Source organism: Coturnix japonica, chromosome Z (assembly GCF_001577835.2).
Source record: "Coturnix japonica isolate 7356 chromosome Z, Coturnix japonica 2.1, whole genome shotgun sequence".
Taxonomy (NCBI): domain Eukaryota; kingdom Metazoa; phylum Chordata; class Aves; order Galliformes; family Phasianidae; genus Coturnix; species Coturnix japonica.
The window spans coordinates 19,799,043-19,826,549 of record NC_029547.1 but is presented as its reverse complement, the minus strand read 5'-3'; the positions used below and the strand labels follow the sequence as shown (position 1 = coordinate 19,826,549).

The 27,507-nt window shown below is 35.7% G+C and overlaps 1 protein-coding gene across 4 annotated transcripts in view; it reads left to right on the top strand.

The window, feature by feature from the left end:
* PDE4D (phosphodiesterase 4D) overlaps positions 1-27,507 on the top strand; it is a 559,900-nt gene that overhangs the window by 373,266 nt on the left and 159,127 nt on the right. Inside the window, exon 1 of one of the 4 annotated variants that reach the window (XM_015848748.2) lies at positions 21,096-22,512. The exons of the other annotated variants lie outside the window; for them this stretch is intronic. Coding sequence (XP_015704234.1) covers positions 22,424-22,512 — 89 coding nt within the window. The 5' untranslated portion in view covers positions 21,096-22,423. Of the gene's footprint in view, positions 1-21,095; positions 22,513-27,507 lie in introns of those variants that run through there. 4 annotated transcript variants of the gene reach the window in all.

The window sequence follows — 27,507 nt, the reverse complement described above, 5'->3', positions numbered from 1 at the left end:
CTGTCCAGTAAATGCACTGGGGCGCAGGCATCAGCATCTCAGAGAATGTACCCATGCAGCTGGGCTGAAGTCCTGCTTTGAACGTTTTGACTCCTTCCTCAGAGATTAATCTTCTGAGTAGCACAGCTATGTGTTTGAACACTTGTCAATTCAGTCAATTTTTATATCTAGAATAAATATTTCCAGTTCTGTAGATGCATCCATTATGAAATGGAAAGAGTTTATTCAACCTCATTAACATGGAAAAATCTGTTCTGTGTATAGAAATATTACTATGAAGCTGTCCTTAGTTTCATTGAAACAGGACATAACTGGAATTAAGAACAACCTGAAAAAAAGACCTGCTACGCTGGCAGTTTGTATTAGAAGGAAAGGATAAAGGAGAGATGACCATCAATCAGCATTTTGCCTGGCTTTGGTGCCTTCCACAGGTACTAAACACACGTAGTGTTCAGTGAGGCACTGGGGTGGCAGTGCATGCTGCAGCTGTGCTGTGGCTGCCTCGATGGGCACCACTCCCTCCTATTCCAGCAGTGCAAAATTAGTCACTTTGGTTTCTTCTTCATTTCAGCTTTTTTGATTAAGCTTACTGGGGCTAGGCAGAGTATTTCAGTTTTGGGAGCTTGCCTTTCAATTTTTTTCTCAAGGAGCCTTATCTTTCTTTTTGTCTTGTTTCCTGGTGGGGTTCCACCTTTGAAGCATCCTTTGATTTCATTCTAGCAATTCAAGATGATTAGCATTAGCCAGGTAGATTTAGGTATATATTATATAAATACAAACCCCCAAAAGTTTTTCAAGTTCTCCAAGGTAGGACTTCTTCTGTATTGGATAAAATCTCTTTTGTATTCTTCAATTTCTCAAGCTAGAGTGCAAAATACATTTCATATTTTGATTTAATGTGATTTATAAGTTACTACTGAAGCACTGCTACTCTGATTTTTGTAAATGGGTCTACTTAGACCGTTGCACAGAGGCTGAAATTGTAGAGGATGAGAAAATGCCCTTTCATAAATAAAGGCAATTGTGTGAATAATTTTGAAGAGTTGAACAGTTAACAAACAAAAGCTTTTTTAATATGGGCAAACAATTTAATATATTTCTGTTTATCAAAGACTGAACAAGTTTTTATTTTAGGTATTTCTTTTTACTTTTCATTAGCAAAGAATGTGCTACTGCACAGTAAGAAACGTATCACAGGATACCAAAATTCCCATTCACAAAAACATACAAGATCACCTGTTTACATGACCAAAATCCTGAAATAATTTGTGTAACAAATCCAATCAATCTGAGTTCAGACCATGCATCTGAAAAGTTGTTTGACCTTTTCAAATTAACAGTGGATGGATCTCTCTCCTCCCACAGAGACCCGATATACATAGAAATAGGTCTCCTAACCCACTCATATGCTGCATGAGAAAAAATTTGGTATGTCACTTTTTTATATATTAGCCCTAACTGACTGAGATATGCTTATGGTTTATCTTCATACACACAAGATAAAAAAAAAAAAATGAGAGAGAAAAGATTAGTTCCTTAGGGTGGAAGAGAATGGTTTCTGAGAGACTTTGTGCTTTATCTGCTTAATCGGTGATTTTGTTGGAGTATGACTGGATGGAAATAGGCAGCCAACTTCCTGCATTCAGAAGGGTTGGCTGCAGCAGCTGAAAAGAGGAGCTTTTCCTTTCAAGCCAAATACATTTTCTTTACAGTTTTCCCAGGAAAACATGCATCTTTTTGGCTATTAATTGTTGTTTCCATTGGGATAAAATGAGTTTACCATCTAACTGTGAGCACCTGACTATGAAGAAAGTGGCTAGATTACGGAGTGCTTATGTTCATGGATCGCCTTATGCTATTAACAAGCCAATTGATATTAAACAGCAAAGGAGACGGTATGAGAGTTTATTATTCTTCAGCAAAGTGTTTGCATTGTCTACAGCTCCTTGTTTTTCAGCCTTTTGTGTTTGTGTGTGTGTGTGTGTATGTGTATGTGTGTGTGTGTGTGTAGAAGTGAAAGGAGAAGGGACATACTGAAAAAATTTCCTTGCTTTGTTTATATGTAGTATTGAATTGTGAAAGAGAAGTGTAATGAAAAAAGATCAGTACTGGGTAACTAAAATAAATATCTGGCTTATATCAGAACAAATCTATCTTCATTTTACACAGAGCTATGAAGTCAAATAAGGATATTTTCCTCTTTGAACAGGATAGTACTCTATGTAATAATTAACAATTAGTAATAAATAGTTCACTATTTTTTAGGGAAGAAATGTTACTTACCTTTTTCAAGACAAGTAAATTAATCTTACCATTGTCTGTAAATTTCAAGCAAAAATATACTTTGAGTTTGATAAGTCACAAATTATTCTCAATCTTATTTGTCAGATACTTTGCATTACATGGAATGTTTAATATATTGTAATCTGAAATATGTTTGTCTCATATTTTAGCAAATTAGCTGAAGGCAAACATTTGCATATTTATTCAGCATGGTAGAATTTCTTTCTGTGCTACAATACATGGAGGTTGATGCTAGCATCCACTGAATATGTCATGATACATCTGTTAGTCTCCGAGGCCACTGTCATGAAGAAGACCCTTTCCTACTAAACAGATATTGCACCTCAGAGTTTAACCTGCATGTAAAATTGTAGTATCTGAGCTTTCAAAGAGGTTGGTGCATTGTGCAACTGCATATTCTTCTCCTTTGTCTCAAGCATGTTCAAATAGAAATCAAAATAAATAAATAAATAAATAAAATGTTTGCCTAAAATTAGTCTTAGGATTTGAAATTCTTCCCCATCTCACACAAAAAACATGGTTCTTTTTCACTTTATTTGGAAAACTCATGCATGCAAAAGTGTGAGTTAGCATTCCATAAAGCTGGAACTCTTCGCTCTCTGTTCAGAGAACAGAAAATGTGCTAAGCACAGGTTAATATCAAAGACATAAAGTGTTCACTTCACATTTTTGAGTTGTACAAGTTTAAGGTAGAACTAGCAAAAATCATAGAATATCCCTAGTTTGAAGGGACCAACAAGGATCACTGAGTCTGACTCCTGGCTCTACACAGGACCACCCCAAAATCAAACCCTATATCTGAGAGTGTTGTCCAAATGTTTCTTGAACCCTAGAAGCCATGACCACTGCCCAGGGGAGCCTGGTCCATGACCATCCTCTGACTCATTTTTATCATTTCTATGGTTACAGTCCCCCAGCTCAGTGCTACAATGCCCCATGGCCAAATGTTGATGTTAAAAACAGAGGAAAAGAAGGCATTAAATGACTCTGCTTTATCCAGGTCTCTATTTGTCAACTTCATGAAGTAAAAAACTAACGTTCTCTCTGGTTTCCTGCTAACATCCTTATACATAAAACCTTTGTGTTGTCCTTTACAGTACTGGTCAGCTCAAACTCTAATAGCTTTGGACATACAATTTTTCTCCCTGCAGTGGTGAACAACATCTGTGTAGCTCTCCAATGTTTCCCAGCCTCACTTCCACTTTATTTTCCTGCAGAATACATGAGGACTTCACTAAATGGCACTCTAAGCACTCTGAAATCTGTTCTTCCCCAGTGTTGCTGGCAGTTCTTCTTCTGATAGGTCCTCACAAAGGTTGCACTAAATGCAATACTTAACATGCAAGATGTCTTTCAGCTGACTTATGTAAAAGAAGCACTTCAAAATTTTAATACTGAATATCAAACAAGTAATCTGAAATTTAGGCCTTTTAAAATTTGGATCCCTTGAAATTCTCATTCTGCATTACAATTCAGTTCTGGAATAGGATGAAATCACAAAACTAGTACCCAAAAAAAGAAAGCACTGGTTTCTTTTAAGGCTATATCTGAGTACAAGTAGGGGGCTTTTTTGTTTGTTTGTTTGTTTGTTTTCAAAAAATTATTCATAAATTCAGCGTTATCCTTGTGTTTCAGTTGCAGTGATATAGTGCTGGAAGTTAGGACTTTGAATAATACTCGTATCTTGGTTATATCTTGTTCTGGTTATGGATTGTTATATCCATTACAATAGAATACGAAAGTTAGTGATGATGTTATAAAAGTTTGTTATGATGTACCATGCTGAAAAGCATATCTTGTTGTAAGAAGCTGTTGACTTAATTGCAAACTAATCAGAGAGGGAAAAAGAATACATTTGTTTTGAGATACTACATGCATAGACACATTACTCTTTTTCTTCTACTGGAAAAAAAAAAAAAACAATCAGAGGGAAATTATGTTCCATAAGCAGGGAAAAACTAGGTTGTTTTAGTTTGTATGTTTGTTTTTAAATATAGTCTATAGCATGCACTGTTCAATGGCCACCTGGTAGAGCTGGACTTGGCAGTATAATGAGCACATGGCTAGTCTGATTTTGACATAAAATTTGTGTATTAAAATCCATATTGAATATTTCTTCACCTGTGGCATGAGCTGCTGTGTAACATGGAACTGTCTACCTTTTTATTTTCTTTCTGTTCTCTGGTTGAATGGAGCAACCTTGATTCACAAGCAGGTCCTGCATTAGAACACTTAGTGACTCATGTTTTATTCTGTCTGAAATTTTCTCTGAAAACTTTTTTTTTCCCCCTTCGGGATCATTTTTTAAAGTATATTTTTATGCAGCTATATTATTTTTGCTTTTAATACTTCCAAAATGCTTGCACTAAATTCTGCTTCAGTATGTTATGTATTCAGCTCAGTGTGCATGCTGTAGAAGCATGCTGGAAAAGATCCTAAACTGACTAATAAGATGGTTTCTTGTAAGAAAATTCCCATTCCATTTCCAACCTTGTTATCCATAATCATTATCTCTGGTTAGATGATTGCTTTTTATCTCCTGACCTTTCAGTGTGGAGAAGATGCCTAACCATGTCATAGTTACAGCACTGGCTTCTGTAATTAATGCAAACCTTATTCACTCTGCCTTGCAATTTCTGTCCCTTTTGTCCTTTCCCTAATGTGTCATCTCTTAATGGGCAAAGTGCCTGGAAGAGTTTGCACACACTCTTCAGTTTCTATGAAACACACGTTCTTTCCTACAGTAAATGTTAGATGAGCCTAACAGTCCCTTACCTCTCTGCACTATAAGCTATTGTAGAAGCTAATCAAATACTTTATTTCCTTGTTCTTTGTGAGCAGAACCGGCATAGATTTGGAACAATAATTTTTAAGTACATACATTTGTATGTAGAACAGAAGAAAACATTTTTCTGATTCTTTTATAACATTAAGCCATCCATTTCTCTTCATTCCAGATTTTCTTTTCATGGGCATAAATACAATGTTACATATCTTCCATTTATCAATAGACAATATTCTGTGTATCAGTAAAATCTTAGGTTAATTCCTTTCAGTATAAAAACCCTGGGTGATTGTATTGCTGGATAGAGCTCACTGAGATTCAAATGACTGTTTTCTGTTTTGTAGCTTCTTTTTTTCTTCTTTTTTTTTTTTTTTTTGGTACATCAAAAAGCATGAAAACATTAAAGACATACCTCCAAAATAAAACTAAACTAAAATACTTTGCTTCAACCTCCACGGCTGATATTAGATATTACAGTATTTTGTAATCACAAAATAAATCAGATAGCTCAAGTTGACCTCCTCTTTCTGCTTTGTTCCTGACTGAATTAGATGTTTGATGCACTTGTGAATCAATTCCTGAGCCAACCATAGTGTTTGTTCTGTGTATTAATGTACTTTCCAATTCATTGAGACAGATATATTTTCTGGTATTTCTAACTTCTGGCTGGTTTAATATATTGTCTTTTGTCTGTCAGAAATCAAAGCCAAAATATTATGCCTGGAGTTTGTGGTGGCCAAAAAGTGTGGACACCAATGGTTCTTTTGGTTTTGTTGAAGAATGGACTCTTCAAGCTTGAATGCATGTTTGAACATTAGTTTTCATGCCCAGAAAGATAGTTAATGATTTATCACACAATCAATTTATATGCAGCTAGAAGGCAATTGAATGAAAAAGAACTCTGACAGCCACTGTAGATTAAGACAAATTACATTCACCCAGTGTGATTCTGTTCTTTAGCAAGAGAACTGAACTAGCATTTGGAGAAAAGCTGAGAATTTTATGTAACTGATAATAGGAAAGCTTATGGTAGTGTCCTGTGGCTTGCAAACTAGAGAAATGTGGGTTTGATTAAAGTAGTACAATCCAAGAATCCAGCTGGTTTAGATTTGTTTCCTGTACATGACCTAAGCAAGTTTATGTGATGATCTTAATTTATGTGTTGAAATAGGAAATAATAACAGAATGTGAGGCTGACAGTAATCTGAAGAGGGCTCTACAGGCTTAGCAGAGTAGTTGAGATTTAATGCAGGCAAGCACAAAGTTGTTAGAAGCAATAAATAAGCTGTGGAAATGTAAACAGGTTAGCAGCTGTGCTAATGGCTTTTAGGAGAGAACTTGATGGTTGAGGAACCAGAACATCTGTAGATCTATGAGCCCTGTGAAGATGCATCCCAGAGTTCTGAGGGAATTAGCTGATGTAGTTGCCAAACCACTATCAATGATATTTGAAAAGCAATTGCAGTCAGGTAATATTCCTTGTGACTGGAAAAAAAAAAGGCAATGTCACACCCATTTTTCAAAAGGGTAGAAAGGACACTCCAGGGAACTGCCAACCTATCAGCCTCACCTCAGTGCTAGGGAAGATTATGGAACAGATCCTCCTGGAAGCTACACTGAGACATATAGAAGAGGAAGGTGATATGAGACAATCCTTGACAGACCTTCTATGATAGCATAACTGCATCAATGGATGAGAGAAGAGCCACTGATGTTATCGTTCCGGATTTCAGTATGACCTTTGACACAGTCCCCCTTTCCAAATTCTTTCCAAAATGTGATGAGTATGGTGGATAGCATGCTAGACATAGAATCAAAGAGTCGCTCAGTTTGGAAGGGACCTTAAAGATCATCAAGTCCAACCACAACCTAATCGTACTACCCTAACTCCTAAAACTCTCCACTAAATCATACCCCTGAGCACCACATCCAAACGGTTTTTAAACACATCCAGGGGTGGTGACTCAGCCACCTCCCTGGGGAGCCTATTCCAGTGCTTAACAACCCTTTCTGTAAAGAAGTTTTCTTGATATCCAACCTAAACTTACCCTGGTGCAACTTGAAGCCATTTCCCCTAGTCCTGTCACTTGTAGCCAGTGAGAAGAGACCAACCGCACTCTTGCTGCAGTCACACTCCAGATATTGAAAGAGAGCAATAAGGTCTCCCCTCAGCCTTCTTTACCCCAGACTAAACAGCCCCAGTTCCTTCAGTCTCTCCTCATAGAGCATATTCATTCTCCAAGCCCTTCACCAGCCTTGTTGCATTTCTTTGGACCTGCTCCAGCACCTCAATGTTATTTCTGTACTGAGGTGCTCAGAACTGGTCAAAGTACTCAAGGTGAGGCCTCATCAATGCTGAGTACAGGGACAGGATGACTTCCCTAGTCCTGCTCACCATACCATTGCTGATAGAAGCCATTATGCCCTTGGCCTCCTTGGTCACCTGGACACACTGCTGGCTCATATTCAGCTGACTGTCCATCAGCACACCAAGGTCCCTTTCCATCTGGTAGCTTTCCAGCTACTCTTCCCCATACCTGTAGGCTTGCTGTAGGGAACTTAACTGGTAAAGACCTCCCTGTCTCATGGGCTATATGTAATTTACCTGGGGATGAAGAGAATGCACAACCTGTAACAGCAGTATGCAAGGCTGAACTGCTGACTGAGCTCTGCCTGTTGTGATAATGCATGCAGGCCATAAGAATGCATGAAGGTAAGCTGAAATATCAAATTGATAGGAAACGCTTGGCATGCTGAATGACTAGATACAACTCAATATGAAACTTTTCTGCTTTATTTGCTATCCTATGCATGTGAGATCTATTGTGCAAGCAATGTGAATTCTGGGTGTGTTACAGAATGATAATTTTGAAACTAAAATAAAAAATATAAAGAAACAAAATGCATTCTATTGTTTCATATGTGTGGCAAAGTCAGTGACTGTCTTTTTCAACAGCTGACTCTTGCTTTTCTTTTTTTATTAATGTTACAGATTAATGTTTGTGCTGCATAGCTGCATGTCTACTCAAAAATTCTGCTTTCTTATTAACATGTCTCTTGACAGTAAAAAAGGAAAATATGTGATATAAATGAATGTTGAAAAATGCAAGTAGATGGTTTAATGTGATGTGCATTTTTTTTTTTGGAAAATCCTAGGCTTATGACTATTTTAGACAGCATATGTATGTGTGTGTGTAAAGCTCTAATTTATTACATTTATTTGTTTATTTATTAGCAATTGAAATTCCTGTTGTAGCAATTATCATTCCTGTTGGCCTGTGAGACCTTTAAGAAAGTAATGCAGAGGCCTTGAGTTACATAAATCTAACTCCAAACTTTTCAGAAAAAAACTTGCAATGTAATTTAATTTATGCCTCTTTTTACTAATTTATGTGATGACTGTGTTTCAAAAGTTTGCCCAGCGTATAATATATCTGCATTTTTAGGCTAGAGATTTGGACAAAGCTGATGCCTATGCTTACAAAACTGGTTAGGACTCGAGTTTTAGACTTGTTATCATTCTTTTACCTACTATGCTATTACACAAAAAGCTGGCTAGGATTTTCTGTGTGATACAGTATAGCTGTAGCTTCTTTGATAAGTAAAGGTGTATCTCCTGCTTTATTCCTTTCTGTTTTCAGTAATATCTACCTGTTTTGTAACTCATCTGACATAACCATCACAATGTTGTTTTCAGATCAGACATTTATCATCTTAGTGAAATTTCTGATATTAAATAAAAATGTTAGGAAAGTCACAATGAGATTGTCAATTTAAGAGAATCCTGTGATACGTTGTAGGATGTGTGGTTTGAACAAACATATAACATGATTTTGTATTTTCCTTAATCTCTTAATACCTTTCAATAAAGGCAAAATCAAATGCCTATTTGAAAACCTTCTTGGATTTCAACTAATAAGTGTCTTCCAAAAAGTAAATTTTGAAAGCCACCAACTGTGTTGGCAAATAGATAAGCATTACAGCTGCATCGTTATTACTTTTTTTAATTTAGTAATGAAGATTTACTTTTAAATAGCTTTATGACTGACACAAATCAACAAAAGCCAGGAAATTTGAAGCAGATGCTTACATTCTGGGCCATGTTTGTGACTTGGTAAGGGTCAATATTATCCATTAACACTGCAGGAGTTGCATAAATGCAGAATGGAAGATTGATAGACTCTAACTCCAGTATTTGCTATTTCAGTCCCATATTTTCAGGGAATGACACTGATGTACTTCTCCTACCATAAAATCACTTTCAGACTCACTTGCTCATTCTGTCATCATGTTTTTCTCTCTTCATAGAGAACTACATACTGCTGCTTTCTTTTCTTTCTTTTTTTTTTTTTTTTTTTTTTTTTGGTTATATAATCATTTGAAGTGATTTCTGTGTGCTTTGCTGATTCACTAAACATCTGCAACTCAAATTTTGTCCAGCAGTAAATCAAGGATTTTTATGAAAACTCATCATATTAGTGTCCCTCAAAAGTTATATCTTTCCTCTTCTGGTGACTAGTGAAACATCTCTGAGTCCAAATAAAGAAGAGGAAAAACGTAAGATTTTGAAAGTGTAGATTCTTGATTATGCTGCCAACTGCAATATCAGATGTTATATTGTAAAAACTATAAGAGCAATATTCTTATATGAAATTAGTGTCTGTCCTTTGGATATGTGTTGCAGCTGCTGTGAGTCTATTTTCAGGCTGAAACTGTTTTGTGAGTGGTTTGGAAATCCGAAAATTACCTCTGAACATCCAAATCTCATTTTTAAGAATTTTTTAAAATATATATATATATATAATTAATACTTACAAAATAGAATATGACACATACCCAGTAAATGTTATCAATGTGTATCTGATGACTGCTTCCTACTCATATGTAAATTTTTAAAGAATGTAACAGCTTTTACCTGTGGTCATCTGATTTCATAGAAACCAATAGCATGCTCTCATCATGAACAAGGCAGGCTGCCCACAGAGCTACATTAGGAACACCGCAGCCATCGGATTACTGGAAGCAGTTATTTTCCTCAGAATTTGTGAGTTAACAGGATGCTTTCTGTATTTGAAGAGGGATTAGAAAAAGCCAGGCAAGGTCTACTGGAGGGCTACCAAGGCAGAGTGAGGAGAGGCTGAAGGAGCTAATCTTGTTTGCTTAAAGAGAAGAAAAACTCCGGAGCTGTAAAAACAAGAAAAAGGGCAGTGACCACAAATTGTGTCTTCGAGGCCCCTGAGTGCTTCTTTTTGACTTTTGATTTTTTTATTTTTCTTTTTTTATTGGGAGGGTAGCACAATGCTTCAGTGTGTTGCCTGGAGGTGTCTGAGGTGTTCACGCTTGGGGATTATTAGACTAGTGAGACAAAGTCACATCTGAGATACAATATGATATTGATAGCCCATTTCCCAGCAGGAAATTGGGTGAGGTGACCTTCAGAAACTCCTTCCCTGTGGATTTCTGTGATTCTGTAGTTCATGCTGCAATACCTGGCACAGCAGTAATTTTCTGTACAATAAAAACTGTTTTATGAGGGACTAGTATTAGCCCTTTTTTTTTTTTTTTTTTTCATAAAAAGTGTATATGTTCCTGTTACTGCAGCACAACATACATGTACACCAAGGAATGAAATCTATATAGAGCTCTTTAGCTTTAAAAATTCTTGTAACCACTATCTGTGTAAAAATTCTGAGATCAGATTCCATTCAGTTTTTTCATATATTCAGCTGCATAGATTTCTCTCTCTCTCTAACATATCATTCAGTCACGATAGTGTGGTGAACCCTGAAGCAGTTATATGTTCTTTTAACAATTGTGTGTCAGACAGAAAGGATCATCCAAGACACTGACATCAGGTAAAATTTATTTCCCACAGAATATGTCTGAATTTTGAAAAGTCAGCTCTATGAATGATAGAAAACTTGTACTTTATGAAAATTGCACTTTGTACACTTATGTGCTTTAGAGCAGATGCATTTCAGCAGATTCTTAAAGCTATCCTAGAAAACTTGACAGCTGAAAATATGCAAAATATCTAGGTCTCTAACGAGGAGGAAAGTCGACCAAAAAACCACACCCAAACAAACAAACAAACAAAAAAAACAAAAAAAAAAAACCCAAAACAACAACAACAACAACAAAAACAGAAGAGTGCAACTGTCCAAAGTCAGTATTTTACTACATAGTTGATTAAATTATTAAATAATACAAAATAATCTCCACAGAGTCAAAATCGGATCAGAAATGGTAAAAAATGTCTTGATACTTTCTTACCATCATAAGAAACATAAAATCAATGCACTCCGCAGCTGTGCTTCCTGATCTCAACACTGATTGACTGATGATTCAGCTTCATCTGTTACAGTCAAGTCCCGATTTACAGAAATATCACTGAAGTAATTTCCAAAATATCTTTATTCATTCAACTAAATATTGTCTCTTCTCTGAAATTGTGAAGCTGATAAAAATGACTTAGTGTTCTGGCAACTGGCAGCAAAGTAGCATAGTACTCAATATTTTATTCAAATATAACCTTGCAATACAATAGAGAATCAGAACTGTTACATAATTTAAGAATATCAAAGAACAGAATCTATGAATTACACCTTTCAGATAGAACAGTTAGAAGTTCTGTTATGAAACCTACATTGAAGGTGACCATTGTGAGCTTTCAGATCTCTATTTTACATTTACTTGTGTTTCAAAAAATGTCAGTAGTTTGTTGTTGTTGTTTTTTTTTTCCCAAAATCTTATTTTTAAAGAGACAAATTTCTGTACAATGCCCTACATTTCCTTTACTAGTAAATGCAGATGTTAAAGTGTGTCACTTGTTCACAGAGTAATACAGAAGAAACAACTGGACTTGGCCCTTATGGGGTCAAGATAATATTTGACATAAATCCAGACCTCAGAATTTTTATACAGATTTTCATAAGGTCTGTATTTTTAGAAGGGAAGAATAATTTTTGGATGAAAACATTGTAAATACAAAATGCATTGACTCGTCCTGACTAAAAAATGCTAAAGATGGTGAATATTTTACTCTTGTTCCCATTTATGGTGATCAGAATAACCATGTTGAATACTTGCTGGAAATGCAAAAATCAGCAGGGTGGTATGATCCTTCATGTTTATGAGGGTTTGGAAAGAAGTTTTCAGTTACTCAGTTTCAGACCCTCTTTCAGCAGCTTTTTTATTTACAATTCAGTTCATCAGTTTCAACTCATTTTTTCAGTATCAGTGCAGTCACAAGTTTATTGTAGGAGCAGCCAATCCTAGACAATTCAGTATCTCTTTTCTGGAATAATATAGGTACGAGCAAGCCCTTTTTTCTCTTTTCCTATTTACTTTCTTTCTTTTCCCTTTTTTTTTCTTTTACTTTGGCTAGATGAATAAACTGTTTCAAAGGAAGAAAAGAGGAATATATTATTGTTATCAAAACTGTGTGGATGATCTGTGTGCTTTAGTGCACAATAAAAGTACTTTCAGCTAGTTTAACCTTTTGGCCTTCTGTTGTGCCTGCCTTCAAAGGAAGAACAAGCATGCCATAGTGTTGAATCACTTCAGGTCTGTAAGGCATTTTTGGTATGAAAAAAAAGAAGAGAACTTATTTCCTGCAAAATCTGAATGCTTCATTTGCTTTCTTACACAAATGAAGAGTTTTTAGTACTTTGAAAATTTGAGAGTCCATTCTAAACAGTAAAACATTATTGGCAAGAGTGAAAGCATACAGATGCTTTTCTCAAATTCATTGAGTTTCTGGTAATGATTTCCAAAGAAAGATTGATTTACTATGAGAGGAATAAAAAAATAAAAATACAAATAAAAATAAAGGAGGTTATAATAAGAGTAAATATATTGTGTTCCTTAAAACCAGAAAAATCTGATCAGGTATTTCTGTCAGATTGTATTTTTTCTATGTAGCACTCACCTGGTACTGCAAAATTTCAAACCATTCCACAAATGCAAACCAAAACTCTATGAAATGCATTAGCTGCTTAACCAAATAAATCATTTGAGTTAAACTAGGCTACTTCAGTCACACAAAGATTTAAAGTGGTAAGGATACTTTTGTGGGATATACATTCTAAAATTATGGTTGTATAGCATTGTAATTATGTGTATGCACTCAGAGTTAGGCCAGTTACATACAGATTGTATGTCAGTGAAGGTATTATTTCAGTGGTAGTATTTATAATGGTTATTTATGAGGTTAGCAAACTTACTCGGATTACACCACTCTAATCATTAAATGCTGTATAACTAGACTTCAGCAAATATTTTGGAACAAGCTGCTATTAAAATACAAATAACAAATCATATTCTTGAGAGCATTACCCAAATGCTCCTTGAACTTCTGCAATACAGGGCCATAACTACTGCCCTGTGCAGCCTGTTCTAGGAAACAACCACCCTCTGGTGCAGACCCTGTCCCCAACCCAAAGCCGTTCCTCCCCATGCCATTTCCTTTGACCCTGTCGCTGTCATAGAGAGCAGAGCTCTGCGTTGCCCTCTGCTCCCTGTGAGAAGCTGCAGCTGCCATCAGGCCTCCCCTCAGCTCCTCTGCTCTGAACTGAGCACACCCAGTGGCATTGGTTGCTCCCCTCACACCTTGCCCTCCAAACTATCCACCATCTTTGTAGCCCCCCCTTTGGACACAGTCTAATAGTTTTATATACTTTTTATGTTGTGGCACCCAAACCCTCCAAGAGGAGAGGCTGCACAGCACCGAGCAGAAGGGACAGCCCCTCTCGTTGCCCGCTGGCAGTGCTGAGACAGGGGCACCCCAGAGTATGGTTGGACCTTTGGGCTCCCAGTGCACACTGCTGCCTCATGCCCAACTTGCCATCAACCAGAAACATTTCTGCAGGGCTGCTCTCCAGCCTCTCATGCACCAGTGTGACAGACATCCAGGTAGAAAGATTAGAACTTGCTCTTGTTAAATTTCAAGGTTGGTGATTGTCCAGACCTCTAATTTGTCAAGATCTCTCCACAAGGCTTCTCTTCAATCAAGGGATTCCAGAGTTCCTCCATGTTTACTGTTAATCTGCAAACTCACTATACATATGAGTCTTGCATCTGGTCAATTAATAAAAATTTAGAAGACAACTGGCCCTAAAATGGAGGCCTGTGCAACCTCACCTGGCAGTGAGTCTGATGTAAACCCATTTACCATAACCCTTTCAGCCCAAACCATCAGTTAATTGTTCACTCACTGCATTATGTTTTTGCCTACCTATGCATTGGACATCTTGTCCAGAAAGATACTGCGAGAAACAGTATTTAAAATACTGTACTGAAATCCAACAAGATTGCGTTGGTTGGCTTCCTTTGGTCAATTAGGTGGGTAACCTTATCATGAAAGGAAAGCAATTCAGTTAAAAAGGACTTTCCTCTCTTTCATTGAATCTACTGCTATGTTCTCTTTCAAGTGTTTTTCAGGGACTCTGAAAATAATCATCTTCATAATTTTAGCAAGCACTGAGGTGAGTCTGACGGGCCTGTAACTACCACAGTCTTCTTTCTTGCCATCTTGAATCTGGGACAACATTTTCCATCTTCCAGTAGGCTGAACAGGATCCAGTCAGAGGTGAAGAACACATTAAACAACTCCCAGTTATCTATGTACTCATTCATGAGGTGACAAACCCCATCAAGTGAAAAACCAGTGTCTCTGGTACTTTTGCTGTTAACATAAAATCTCTTCTAAGTTGTCCCTAGTAGCACTGGCCATCTTGAAATTTAATTCATCTTTGAACACACACTTTCTCCCTACAATGGTCAACATCATCTGTGTTGTCCTTCCATGTGCTCCCACCTCACTTCCAAGCTCTCAAAGAAAATCCTCACTCAGCCAAGCTTTTTGACTTAATTTGGAGTTGCCTCCTCCAGTGCTTTACAAGGTGGTACTTTAAAGGTGCCTAGCACTAATTTACTCCATTGATTTCAAAAGCAGAATTCCAGAGGACCTTACTAACTGCCACACTGAACATCCTGAAGTCTGCTCTCCTAATACCCAGGGTAGAAGTTTTGTTGACACTTATTTTCCTATTGCCAAGGCCTTTGAACTTGAAGATTTATGATTACTGTGGCCTCCATTTACCAATTCACTAAGATCCAAAAAGTCTAAGAGGGCTCTTTCCTTTATGTCTCTCCTAGAACCTGTACCAAGAAATTACCATCAAGCCATGTTTAGGACTCTCCTGGACCTGTTTTATACCAGCTGTGTGGTATTCCCAGTTAACACCTGACAAGCTGAAGTAACTTTTAAGTAATGAGGACAGGATTGTTGTTAGAGAGCAACATGTAGTATTGAGTCCTGTTAAGGTATACTGATAATGCTCGTAAGATATTTATATTTTTTTCTCCTAAAATTTATGAAACAAAATATCTATGGTATCTCATTTATATTTTAGCTTCAGTTCACTGTTCATCACCTGTAAAACAAGCAACTCATGTATTTCATGTAAAGTTTATTCTGCAAAATACACAGAAGTCACTCCATTTCAGTACAGCTCTGCGCTTCCAACCATTGCACTAGAATCACTGAATCATGTTAAATTCTTTTGTCCTATTAAAAGCTCAGAAAACCTAACAGACAATTCATTTTGTCCCTCTTTAAATCACAGCTTCTACTCTTTCTCCAGTTTAGAGGAAATACGGATCTGAATGATCTAGTCAAGAATGCATTGCTGTTTTAGATGTAATCCATCGAAGATAAATGGTTTTTATGACTTTGAACGCTAGAGGGCACAAAAGCATGTTTCCAGCGGAACAAACGCCCTGCAGATAAATCAAAGTACTTCTGAGATCCCATAGATTTCATTATCTCAATAACTATGAGAAGCTGCATTGTTTTATAGCATCAGCAAGACTGAAAGGCTCTTCTGGAAATTACCTAGTCCCATCAGCTGCTCAGTCAGGGTGACCTGACCATGTCGCTGGGTAATATTACTGTTTTATTTATAATTCTGATTCATCGCAAATATGGTGAATTATAAATGTAATTTTCATCTTAATTTTCAGAAAGAGGAAAATCAGTGGAGATAAATATAGAGGAAAAAAATGACATAAAAGCAAATATTTCTAATATTAGAGTCAAGCACTTTTTGTTGTTGTTCACTTTTTTAAAATGAGCACTTTTTACTTCAAACTGGATAACTTGTTTTTCAGTGAGCTGGTGAGAAATAAAACAAAACAAATACTGACACAGGTATTTAAATTTATATTTAATAAGTAGCTACAAAAACGAGGGTTTGTTTTTAATACAAAACATGCCTTTTGAGTAAATTTATTCAAAGAAAGCTTAGCATATCAGAGGAAGCTCACATTTTAAATCATTATTTACGTATTTTGTACAAAAGTGTTGATGGCCACTCATTTCTTGCAAGCAATCCTGTCTTTCCTCAGAAAGGTGAGCACAGTGAGGCGGTGGGTGCTGCGTTTCAGCAGTAGTGATAGCAACAGCATGTCACCTCTGCTGGTGCAAATTTTTACGAGTACTGCATGCAGGCCTCTTCTTTGTTGCTGGCAAAAAATGCATAGCTAATGGTGGTGACTGTGTTGAAAACGAATATTTTGAAGCTAAGAATTTGTTCTATTAAATAGTGGGGGTTTTTGTTGTTTGTTTGTTTGTATTATATTTGTTGTGTTTTCCATGGAAATAAGTGGGAAGCATTACTCTCAGAGCAACTTATATATTTATATATATATATACCTTGTATACATATATACCTATGCTGAAGAAGGGACAAACAAATTCTTTATCAGATCAGTCTTGTTCTGAATTGATCCCTTTCCTCCTTTCTTTTGAATAAGACTTTGATACATTATACACCCTCACTTACAGTTTTAGAATTTATCTATAAAATTTTTATATTATATTTACAAAATATATTAAATTGCCAAATTGAGCACTGGGAGAATGCATATAGATATTTTAACTGTCACACAGATTAGTAAAGTTGAGTTGCATAGTCTTTAGACTCAGACTTCCAGTTAAAAAGTGTTCCAATTTGTGTTGGCCATATCAATTTTGTCTTCCTATGAGTGGACATTGAAATACAATCTTTATTTCCATCTTTTCCAGAGATTGCTTTATTGTTCACATAATGAAAACAGAATTTCTTACGTATATCAATACTAAATTCAGTAATTATAATGCAGGCTATATACCTATTTTCTTCCCTTCACACTTTTAGATTGTAGGTAAACCATTTCAGTGTTTTATAAAGCTGCCCAGTTTTTGCCCTTGTCCTCAGGGGAAAATTTCTCAAATTAACTCTGATCTAAGTAGCTGATGCAGTCACTGTCCTTCTGTTGCAGCCCGCTACAAGTAGAGTGGGTTCTGCCAAATAGTTCTAGAAATCCCACTGAAAGTATATATGATTAGAAGTGTACAGGGCAAAGAATTACTCTAACTTATGAATACTTGTCAGGTCTTTCAGGAGTTAAGGGATTGTTCAAGATCCCTAGGAACAACCAAAAGCTTTCCTAGTTAATTTGCTGATTATAGCCTTTGCTTATTTGTGAAATCTCCTTTCAGTGAGCCAGATTCAAACATGAGTCAGTGGTGCCTAGTAATCATTTGTACAAGCTCTTCAATTTCATTTGGACTAAAATTAGGTTCCTCTGTAATTCTTGAGATGTCATTTGTCCTTGAAGTATATCAGCGCACCTTGAAAGAATGGATAAAAAAAGAAGAGCTTAGATTTATGCATTAATTTAAATATATATTTTAAGTAATTATAATATATTAAAAATATATTTTAAGTAATTAAAAAAAAAAAAACAACAAAAAAACCCCACAACCTATATTGCTTATCCCTTACCCTCCCTCCCACTCCCCTTACATCCTTCCTGTCCCATCCTCTCTCCTTTCCTCTTTTCCCCTCTCTTCCTCCCTCCTCTCACTTCACCTTCCCCCTTCCCCTCCCCTTCCCCTTATTGTAGGTAGTGGTGTTGTGCATCTTTAAGGAAAGACCATTCCATTTATGCTGGTACATATTTGATGATTTTCTTCTTCCTGTCTGGTATTACTACTTCAGTTTCTAGGAAAGAATCTCTCACTTTTTAGTCTTACATTCAGCTCTCCCTGTTATTTACTTCCACAGTAGGTACAATTATTTTGTTTTCCAAGCAAGAACTTTCTGCTGCAGTGCATAGCTTTAGTAGAAATAATCAGAACACCAATTTTTCTTTTGTTTTGAAATATAGCTACTGTTTTTTAACAATAATTTCCATGCACTGGATTTTTGAGAGGCCACAAATGATTGAGGACCAGTTAGACATAATATTTTGTATATATATACATATATTATTTCAGGTAATTTTATCATTTGTTAGGCTAGGAGTGGGAAAAATATATTGCTCTAAATTTACCGTAAAATAAAATTCAGATGTTTTGTGGTGTTTGCAGAATTTTTGGTTAAGTTTTGTATTTACAGATTCAACATATAAGAGAGGGAGTGCTTGTACACTTGAAGTTTGCATGTCTTTATTCTAGTAACTTTTAACTTATGATTTTAGGAAAGTTAAGTTGATTGCTGAGAATTTGGAAGGTAATGAAACCACTGCAAATTCACGAGCATAGTAGAATGGATATATAAAACACAGAGGAACCTGAGGCTATGCTGACTACCTTATCACCAAAAAGATATTGAGAGCACTCTTACGAATGCTCCAACCTTTGGAGTAGTATCAAATATTACAGAACACTTCAGAAACTGGTTTCAAGTGATGAAGTCTTAGAGAAATACTCCCAGTTAGCCATTCACACAATCACTTTTACATTTCATTTTGCCCTGGCAAGTTCAAATCCATACTACTGACCGTGCAGGAAAGCACATGTCCAATGAAGTGGATCAGACTGATCTAGGATGGACCTGACACACAAGATCAAGGCACAAAAGAGAGGCTACTTAAATAAACCATGTTAAGAGTCACAGTGGCCAGGTGCTTGTTATACATCTGTCATGTGCTCTGTCAAATAGCACAGTGTGGATCAAGTCCATATGTTGGGTTCCCATATGGTGGATTTCAATCATGTGACCAATACATGGAACTAAGTCTGAGTAATGTCTGTGAAATCACCACAGCCACCACTCATGAGTCTCCAGTTACTTAAGGTGCAGACATACTATGAGGAATTGACAGAGGTTGGACTTTTGAGTTCTTAAAAGCTTCAGGACACATCTGGAAAAGTGAACTGATTCTTGATGTGTAAGGTTATCAGTAAACGTGCTTACTAGCAAGAGCTTTTAAACTCATGTGACTGCTTGACTGGCCCCAAAGTCAAGGGTAGGTTTGTACATTTTTAATTTAAGCTTCCCATTTTTAATCACAGAAAGTATTATTTTATGGTTCATTTATGTTAACATTTTCAGAAATAAGTAGCATCAGTTTTGGTATTTGAGAGAATAGTAGAATAGAGAATAGTAATAGTTGTCTCATTGTGGATCCTGTAAACCTGAAGCCATCAAAAATTATATAATGTAGTGCTGCTATTGGACATCTAAGAGTTCATCAGACAAATAATGCAATACATGTCAAAAACGTAGAGCAAAATTTACAATCACAGAACTGCATAGAGCATCAAAAATATTGCACTATAGATGTTCACTACAGTATGCAGCTCTATAAAAAACTCATTTATCATAGAATGCAATGATTGGTTTTACCTATTTTAAACAAAATTTTTTGTTTCCTCATGTTATCAAGCTTTTATTTCCACAAAGCATTGCATCCAAATAACTACTTAATGTACTTAATAAATCACTTTATGTTCTTTGAGTGCTTCAGGAATTGTTTTCTCTTCTTTTTTTCTTTCCTTCTTTGCTTGTTTCTTTCTTTCTTTGCTTCTTTCTTTCCTTCTTTCTTTGGAAAGAAAGATAGGTTTTTTTTTTTGTTTTTATTTTTTTCAGAAAGAAAGAAAGAAAGAAACAAGAGAGCCAAGCTGTTTCTCTGTTAAAGTTGTATTACAGAGTTGTTTCATTTCCTTGAATTTCCATAATTTTTTTTTTATTTTTCTTGATATGGTGATCTACTGCATGCAAAAATATAGTGACAATTAAGAGTTTTTTATATCAAGGTATAAACTTAGTCTGTAGTAATCTTGTTGTAAGAAGCTTATTTCTGTGACCTTATTGTGGTTGGCTGTGTTAGCAGGTTTGCTGAAATAATGAAGGAAGGGCACTTAAAGGGACAGAGAAAAGAGAGATGATAATAAGCATACTTGGTTCAATTTTCTTTGGAGAAAAAAAACAGAAAGAAAAGAAAGAAAGAAAGAAAGAAAGAAAGAAAGAAAGAGAAAGAAAGAAATAAATAAAAGAAGAAAGAAAGAAAGAAAGAAAGAAAGAAAGAAAGAAAGAAGAAAGAAGAAAGAAAGAAAGAAAGAAAAAGAAAGAAAGAAAGAAAGAAAGAAAGAAAGAAAGAAAGAAGAAAGAGAAAAAGAAAGAAAGAAAGAGAAAAAAAAAAAAGAGAAGAAAAAGTGGGGAAAAAAATGAAAAGAAGGAGAAAGAGTTGATAAAAATTATTTTTAGAAAATAGAATGTGAACAGGAAATATACCTGGCAATACTAAGTTATTTAGGCTGCAAACACTTTGGTTTTATTTGACACAGAGTGATGATAGATTTTGGCAGGACTCCCATCCATTATTATTATTCACTTGTGCTTTAATTGACTATAGTAGTGATTCAAACTTAAATGCTATCCTAACTGTGAAGAAGTCTGTAGTTACCCAAAGAGCAGCTCATAACCCATTGCTTGAGCAGTCAAAGTTCAATTCCTGTGCATACTACACACTATATTACTATATTTAATTGCTTAAGAATTTTGTGACTTTTGGCCCAGAAACTGATTTTACTTATGGATCGGATACTTTCAAAGCTGATCTTATTCTTTGAATAAATGTATTGTCTATTGTATACTGGCTCTGTAGAGTATTTTTGTAAAATGTGGAAAATAGTTCCTTCAACAAACAAAATATACAGTTATAGAATGTATGTATTTTTTCTGAAAAATGTTATTTCTCACTTTATCCTTTTTTAATAACATAGCACATTTCATCTATTCATTACTGATTGATAGACTTTTCCCTGAGAGTTTACTATTTTGTCTTTCCAACTTTGCTGATAGAGCCCAGAATATTCCTGAATTATCATTTTTATGCGTGTGAATACTCAGCTTCTTCTCCATGGCTTTTCTTATGAGCACTGTCAGGGCACTTGATACCATCCTTCTGTAGAAGAAGGGAGGCTAGATAATGCTACTGGCCTTGTAGACCATACGAAAGTTGGTGTTAGAATTGAAATGTAGGTTCTTATTCACATTACCCTGTACTAATACTAGGCTAAAATGAGTTTAAGCTTGAATTAATTGAAAACAGTAGAACAAAGAAATAGATACCAAATCTGAGTATCTGAATTCTGTTTGGAATTCAGAGTGACCCTTGCTAAGAGCAACCTGAGTTCAGCTATCAGTCACTGGCAGTTATTCAGTAAGGGGAATGGTGTCTTTGCGAAAAGCTGCCAAGAGGCCTGAAAATTACCAGTCTGAGACTTACTTTCTTAGAGTGGCTGATCTCTTATAGATAATTAAGCCCTTTCAGAAAAGCTGCTTAGTGATATAAACTGATTCTCTTTAGAAACTGTGAGGAAGGAAGACACATTTGAAGAGTGTTAAGAATTAAACAAAGAGCAATTTAGGGATTTAAGGACATTTTCAGTATCAGTTTTATTTCCTGGCTACTGTCTTTTTATGTTGCTGAAGGGAAGAACATTAGGAGAACAGAGGAAATTTTAACTGCAGATAGTGTTTTGGGGGTTCTTATTTTATTTATTGTTGTTTTATAAATATATATACATTCTTTTTAGCTGTTTGATGCCAACCTTTTCAAATGTATTCTGCAGAAAAATAGACATTTTTAACCAATTATGAAGAGCTTGAAAGCCTTTTTCAGGGCTGCAATGAATAGTCAAGAGTGCTGGCCGTTTCTCTTTTGCAATAGTTCTACAGTTCTGTGCTCTTTAGTGCCCGATATAACTAGCCAAGGATTTACCATAAGAGTACCCACTTGAATAATGAGATAAGAGGCCTGAATATAGGAAGCGTTTGCGCAAAGGGCAAGTCTCATGCAGCAGGAAATCCCAGTTATCCCTTCTAGTCTGTGCTCTCAGCGAGCCACATCTCTGCCAAAGCATACCATAGGGAAAGGACGTTCCCTTACACAGTTACAAGTGCTTCATGACTAGTGCGGGTCACATCCAGTGCAACTGTCCTGCTTCCCCGCTGATTAATAGATTTCTTAGACAATTTTAGAATTTTATCTTTGCTGATGGCCTTTCTGTGGGATCCTTTTGGAGGCTATATCCCTCGTCCATCTCTAAGAAATAAGATGAGATTTCGCTTTTTGAAGTCCTACAGGTATCTCTTCTACTGGCTTGTGGTGTAATTGACATAGATCATAAAGGCAACTGTTTTTGTTGTTGTTATTCTATTTTATTTTTTTTTTTACAGGATTTTAGTATGTAAGAGCCTGGGAATGTCTTGTGTTAGTTTTGACTCCTGTTATCTCCTTGAGTTCATAAGGGCTTTGCTGAACCTGTATAGTAGGAAAATAGTTTCCATGTTATTGTGTAATAGAATGAATAAGGGACCATGGAAGTTTATGAAACTGCCCTCCACATCAGAGAAAAGGCACAGAGTAAGATTTAGGTCATTGTTCCTGTGAAAGTACTCATTCTAGATAAGTACTTATCGTATGATAATTTATATGGTTATAAAAATGACCCCTTACTAAGTCAGAAGTAGTTGATCTTTTACTTATTTGCATAGCCAGAAAGCCTATTTATTAAATATTTTTGTGTTCAACATGTAAAAAGTGTAATCACAATAAAAATACAGATTCTGTTTTTACCTTAGATTATATTCAAAAATGAAATAGAAAAGTATTTCTTGTACAGCTTTCTGCAAATGGATAGATATTTGTATTCCAGTTTCTTTGCCTTTATCTGTAATAGATGTAGAAATAAATTTAAAGATTAATTTTTTAAAAGATCATCCTACTTGTACATAAGACTTTGTAGAACTTGTTAAGTATGATCTTCTCTATTCACTGAGACATGGTCGCATTTGTGTGCACATATGTAAAATATCAAATACCTATGAGGATAACTGCTGTAAGTGTATCAGCGGCAAATACTATCAATGTAAATACTGTCAAGAATTGGCTTGATACAATCCAGCATCTCACAGTGCTTTCTTTGCCAAAACTAAATAGTTTATTCACAGGGAGCTGTTTTTATCACAAAGTAAAAATAGCAAATAATGGAATTTGAGTAGAGAATAAACATATGGTATCTGTTATAATTTTTTATTATTATTATTATTATTATTATTTTTTAGTTCATAATTGGATCATATAATTCGAATGCCTCTTAAGGCAATATTTTTATCTTTTTTTTTTCTTCTAAAATCCTAGTAATATATTTTAGAATCTAATATCAGTGTTTCTGAAGAAAAAGAAATTACATCAGATAGCACGTTAATGTGGAGTATCCTTTTGTATGATTAACTTATGTAAATAGAGCACTAAGAGTCCATTTATGTTTTGGACTAACAAGAGTAGCCTTAAAAGTTGTTAATGAATAGAAAATCTTACCTGAACTTCATAGATTTTTGCATTTTGTTTTAGCATAGTAATAGTGTTACAGGTTTCTTTTCCAGGGGCTCTAAAGAATTAGTGTGAAATTGATGGTAATTATTAAAGGCTGAGGCATAGTTGCATTATTCATTGTCAACTTTTTGTTTTTATTAGTTAATTTAAACCTAACTTTTGACAGAAACGAGAATTAAAAAAAAAAAAAAAAAAGAAAAAAAAAAAAAGAAAGAAAAGAAAAGAAAAGAAAAAAGAAGATATACATATTTATGTCACTGCCATAGCTCCATTCACACTGTAGGTTATATTTAGAAATCTACTACAAAATTTTACAGTACACAGTCCCTATGTAATTTAATAATCTTGTTTATGTCAGCTGGCAGTTCTGCTCACGTCACTGAACTATCTGATGTCAAGGAGCTTTGGTTTCTAGAACAGAATACCTGATAGTACTGTCCAGGACACTGTTTAGTAAAGCATGCTGTTCTATTTTATAATCTTAGTTTAAATTGTGAAGTTGCCTATGATCTTGCAATGTTTTTTGTTACATTTTGGGCCAAAACATAGTGTTTTCCCTTTGATATACCTCAATCCCTCCTCCTCTTCACATACTTATCTGAGTTTCTTTGCTGAGTAGCAAGTACAGGGGGTTGCATATGTGTTTGAAAGGATGGCTGAACAACTAGGCTGATAGAAGACACTAAAGAGGAGAAAAAAAAACGTATTGATATTGAACAGTTCTGCTAGGTAGAGCTGGAATGCAACATAGTTACAAAGAACTAATCTTTCCCTGCCCCTCCCATTGAGTAAACCATAGTTTGAAGGCTGAACAATTGTCCTGTGAAAGCAGACCAAAAAGAAAACCCACACCAAAAATACCTCACCTTGTAGAGGTTCACTTTGATTCACTGTACTCCAGAAGTGCAGTGTTCACGGCATTACATGGCCAGGGCCATGTGCTTCATGTGCTTCACAGCTAAGAAACCACAGGAGACTGCCAAACCACAATGTCACTTCAGTATATTTTTATAGGTTGGAGAAAGAGAAGATTTGCTCATTATTTTGAGATGTATGCTCACCTGCCTGTCTGGTAGATGAACATTCTTCAACCCCTGTACAATCAAAATATTTCTAAGTCTTCCTGACATTTCCAGGTGACACAAAAATGCTCTCCTCTTTTATATGAATATGAACATGTTATTACAACACTCAGCCCTGCTAAACAGATCCTCCCACTTTCTTAATGAAAAGTCTTCAGGATAACTTAGAAGATTCAACATAGAGAGCAGGATTTGCCCTACATATCTGGTTGGATATAAAATCTTCTATCACTATAAAGGATTTGCAAATAACTGAGTGGAACCTGAGTAAAATCTGTTTGAACAGATACTGGCAGTAGTATGCATTAAATTGAATAATCAAAGACTGAATCTTTTTTTTTTTTTTTAAATTATTACATTGCCAGAACTATATCTTCATTTGAATAGCTGTGAAAATGCACTTCCTGAGGTGCAGCAATCATGAAATTCCTTTCTTTTTGCAGAAAAAACAAACAAACAAAAACAATGAAAGGTTTCTTTTTGTTTCTCTCTCTCTCTCTCTCTCTCTCTTTTTTTTTTTTTTTTTTTTTTTAATTATTTTGTTCCCTTCTCTGTTCTCTGTTTTTCTTCTTTGGCTGCCATCTGTCATATTTCCCTGGACCAGAGGAATGGTCATGTGGCTGAGGCCACTGCCAACATCATTTCTGCAGCCAGCTGCTCAGAGCATTAGTACGTAAGGAGGCAGATTCCCCTACTGCCAGATGATTGTACTCCAATCCACTAAACTCTTGGGAGCTAAGCTGTAAATGGAATCTCTCTCAACATACCATTTTCAGGAATTCCTTCTCTTAGAGGATTTCTAAATGATGCCAAAGCTTTTTTAGTTAGCAGAGTGTAATACTCTAACTTCTTTTGTTATTAACAGCCTTGCAATAAATTGGAATAGAAATCAGATTAAAGTTTATTATTTTATTTATTAATGATTAAAGCCCCAGTACACTGGAGCTAGTTGGCTTCTTTATGACTAGTCACTCAGTGATTTCTGAGAAATGAAATTTTTGAATGCACAGGTGTGGACCCTTCTAGTTAACATGATGACTCTGTCAGTTCTTTCATTTTCATCTCAGAAGTTCTGTAAATCAGAAGATCACAGCACTTAAAATGATGTTTTGAGCCTAATTCAGATTTATTTTCAACAAAACTACATGCCAAAATGTCATCATAACCAATTCAACCATTTGGTAATGTTAACATAAAATCCTTGGGAAGGAAAAAAAAAAAAAAGAAAAGAAAAAAAAGAAAAAAAAGAAAATTAGCAGGGTTTATTGTTGGTCAGGTTAAGTAAGAATAGGAAAATAGGTGCAAGCGAATCATGCTTGCCACTCAGTGTTGTAAACTTACATCCTTGGCAAAATTGCACAGACCATGTTTCAGTACCAGTTCCTAAAAACTCAGCAAGTCAGGTTACAACCCATAGGTCCCCAACAGCAAAAAGAACTCAGAAAGAACTTGAAGTACTATGTTCTAAAGCTTCAGGCTGTGCTTGTATTTCTTAGGCTTGATTGATCATCACAAAGATAAGCTGACTCAATCTATCGTAGTACGACAAGTTGACTCTTCTGGTTCTTCTTTGAAATACCAATACTAGATGCTTGATTTGTGGGTTTCTTTGTTATTCTTACTATCATGATAGAGGTTTAGCTAATGTTGAATGAATAGAAAACAAGTATACATGCACAGAAATTTCATCATTAAGGTTTCTCTAGTTTCTGTTGATATAAATTCCAGTACCAAGACTAATGGCAAGGTAGAACCTGTATGAAGAACCATCAGGAAATACAGACTGAAGGAAATTATGCTAAGGTCAATATGGTTTGCAATAAATAAGTATCTTGGGTTTGCTATTAATTGCTGAAACAATCGCTGTATGAAGTTGATGTTCCGGATTAAACTGAGAGCAGGCCTTAGAATCCCTTGGAGTGGAAAAAAAAAAACAAAACAAAAAAACAAATGTCACAATTCACTAGCCATTAACACCAGGAAACAGCCCGTTTGATTTACGAATTTTAGATGTCTGTGGATATTTATGTTAATGTCAAGACTGTCTGACTTGCAATTCCCTTATGTATAACAAATTCTAGAAGCACTATAATTAGATCATTCAATCTGATACCCAACACATCAGGAACAAGCTGACGCTAGTTCAGCATGTACCATGTCAAAATGTTGTAATTAATTTCTAGAAACTGCATTATAGAAGAAGAAAATGTTATGGGAGTAACCTGTAGATGTTAATTTTGTGCCACTGTAGATGTTTATATCCACTGTGGATATGAGTACATCACTTTTTACTGCAAAGGAAATGAAAAATCTCAAATTTCTTGTTGGTGTTAGTAAATACAATTTATTTCTTAGCCCCAGAAACCACTAATAGCTGCATATCACGTAGTGTTCTGGTCATCCTTGTAAAAACAGTATGTGAGTATTAATAGAGAAATTCTGCAATATGGCAAAAGGGAAGGAAGGGAGGAAGGAAGGGAGGAAGGAAGGAAGGAAGGGAAGGGAGGAGGAAGGAAGGAAGGAAGGAAGGAAGGGAAGGAAGGAAGGTAAGGAAGGAAGGAAGGAAGGAGGAAGGAAGGAAGGAAGGAAGGAAGGAAGGAAGGAAGGAAGGAAGGAAGGAAGGAAGGAAGGAAGGAAGGAAGGAAGGAAGGAAGGAAGGAA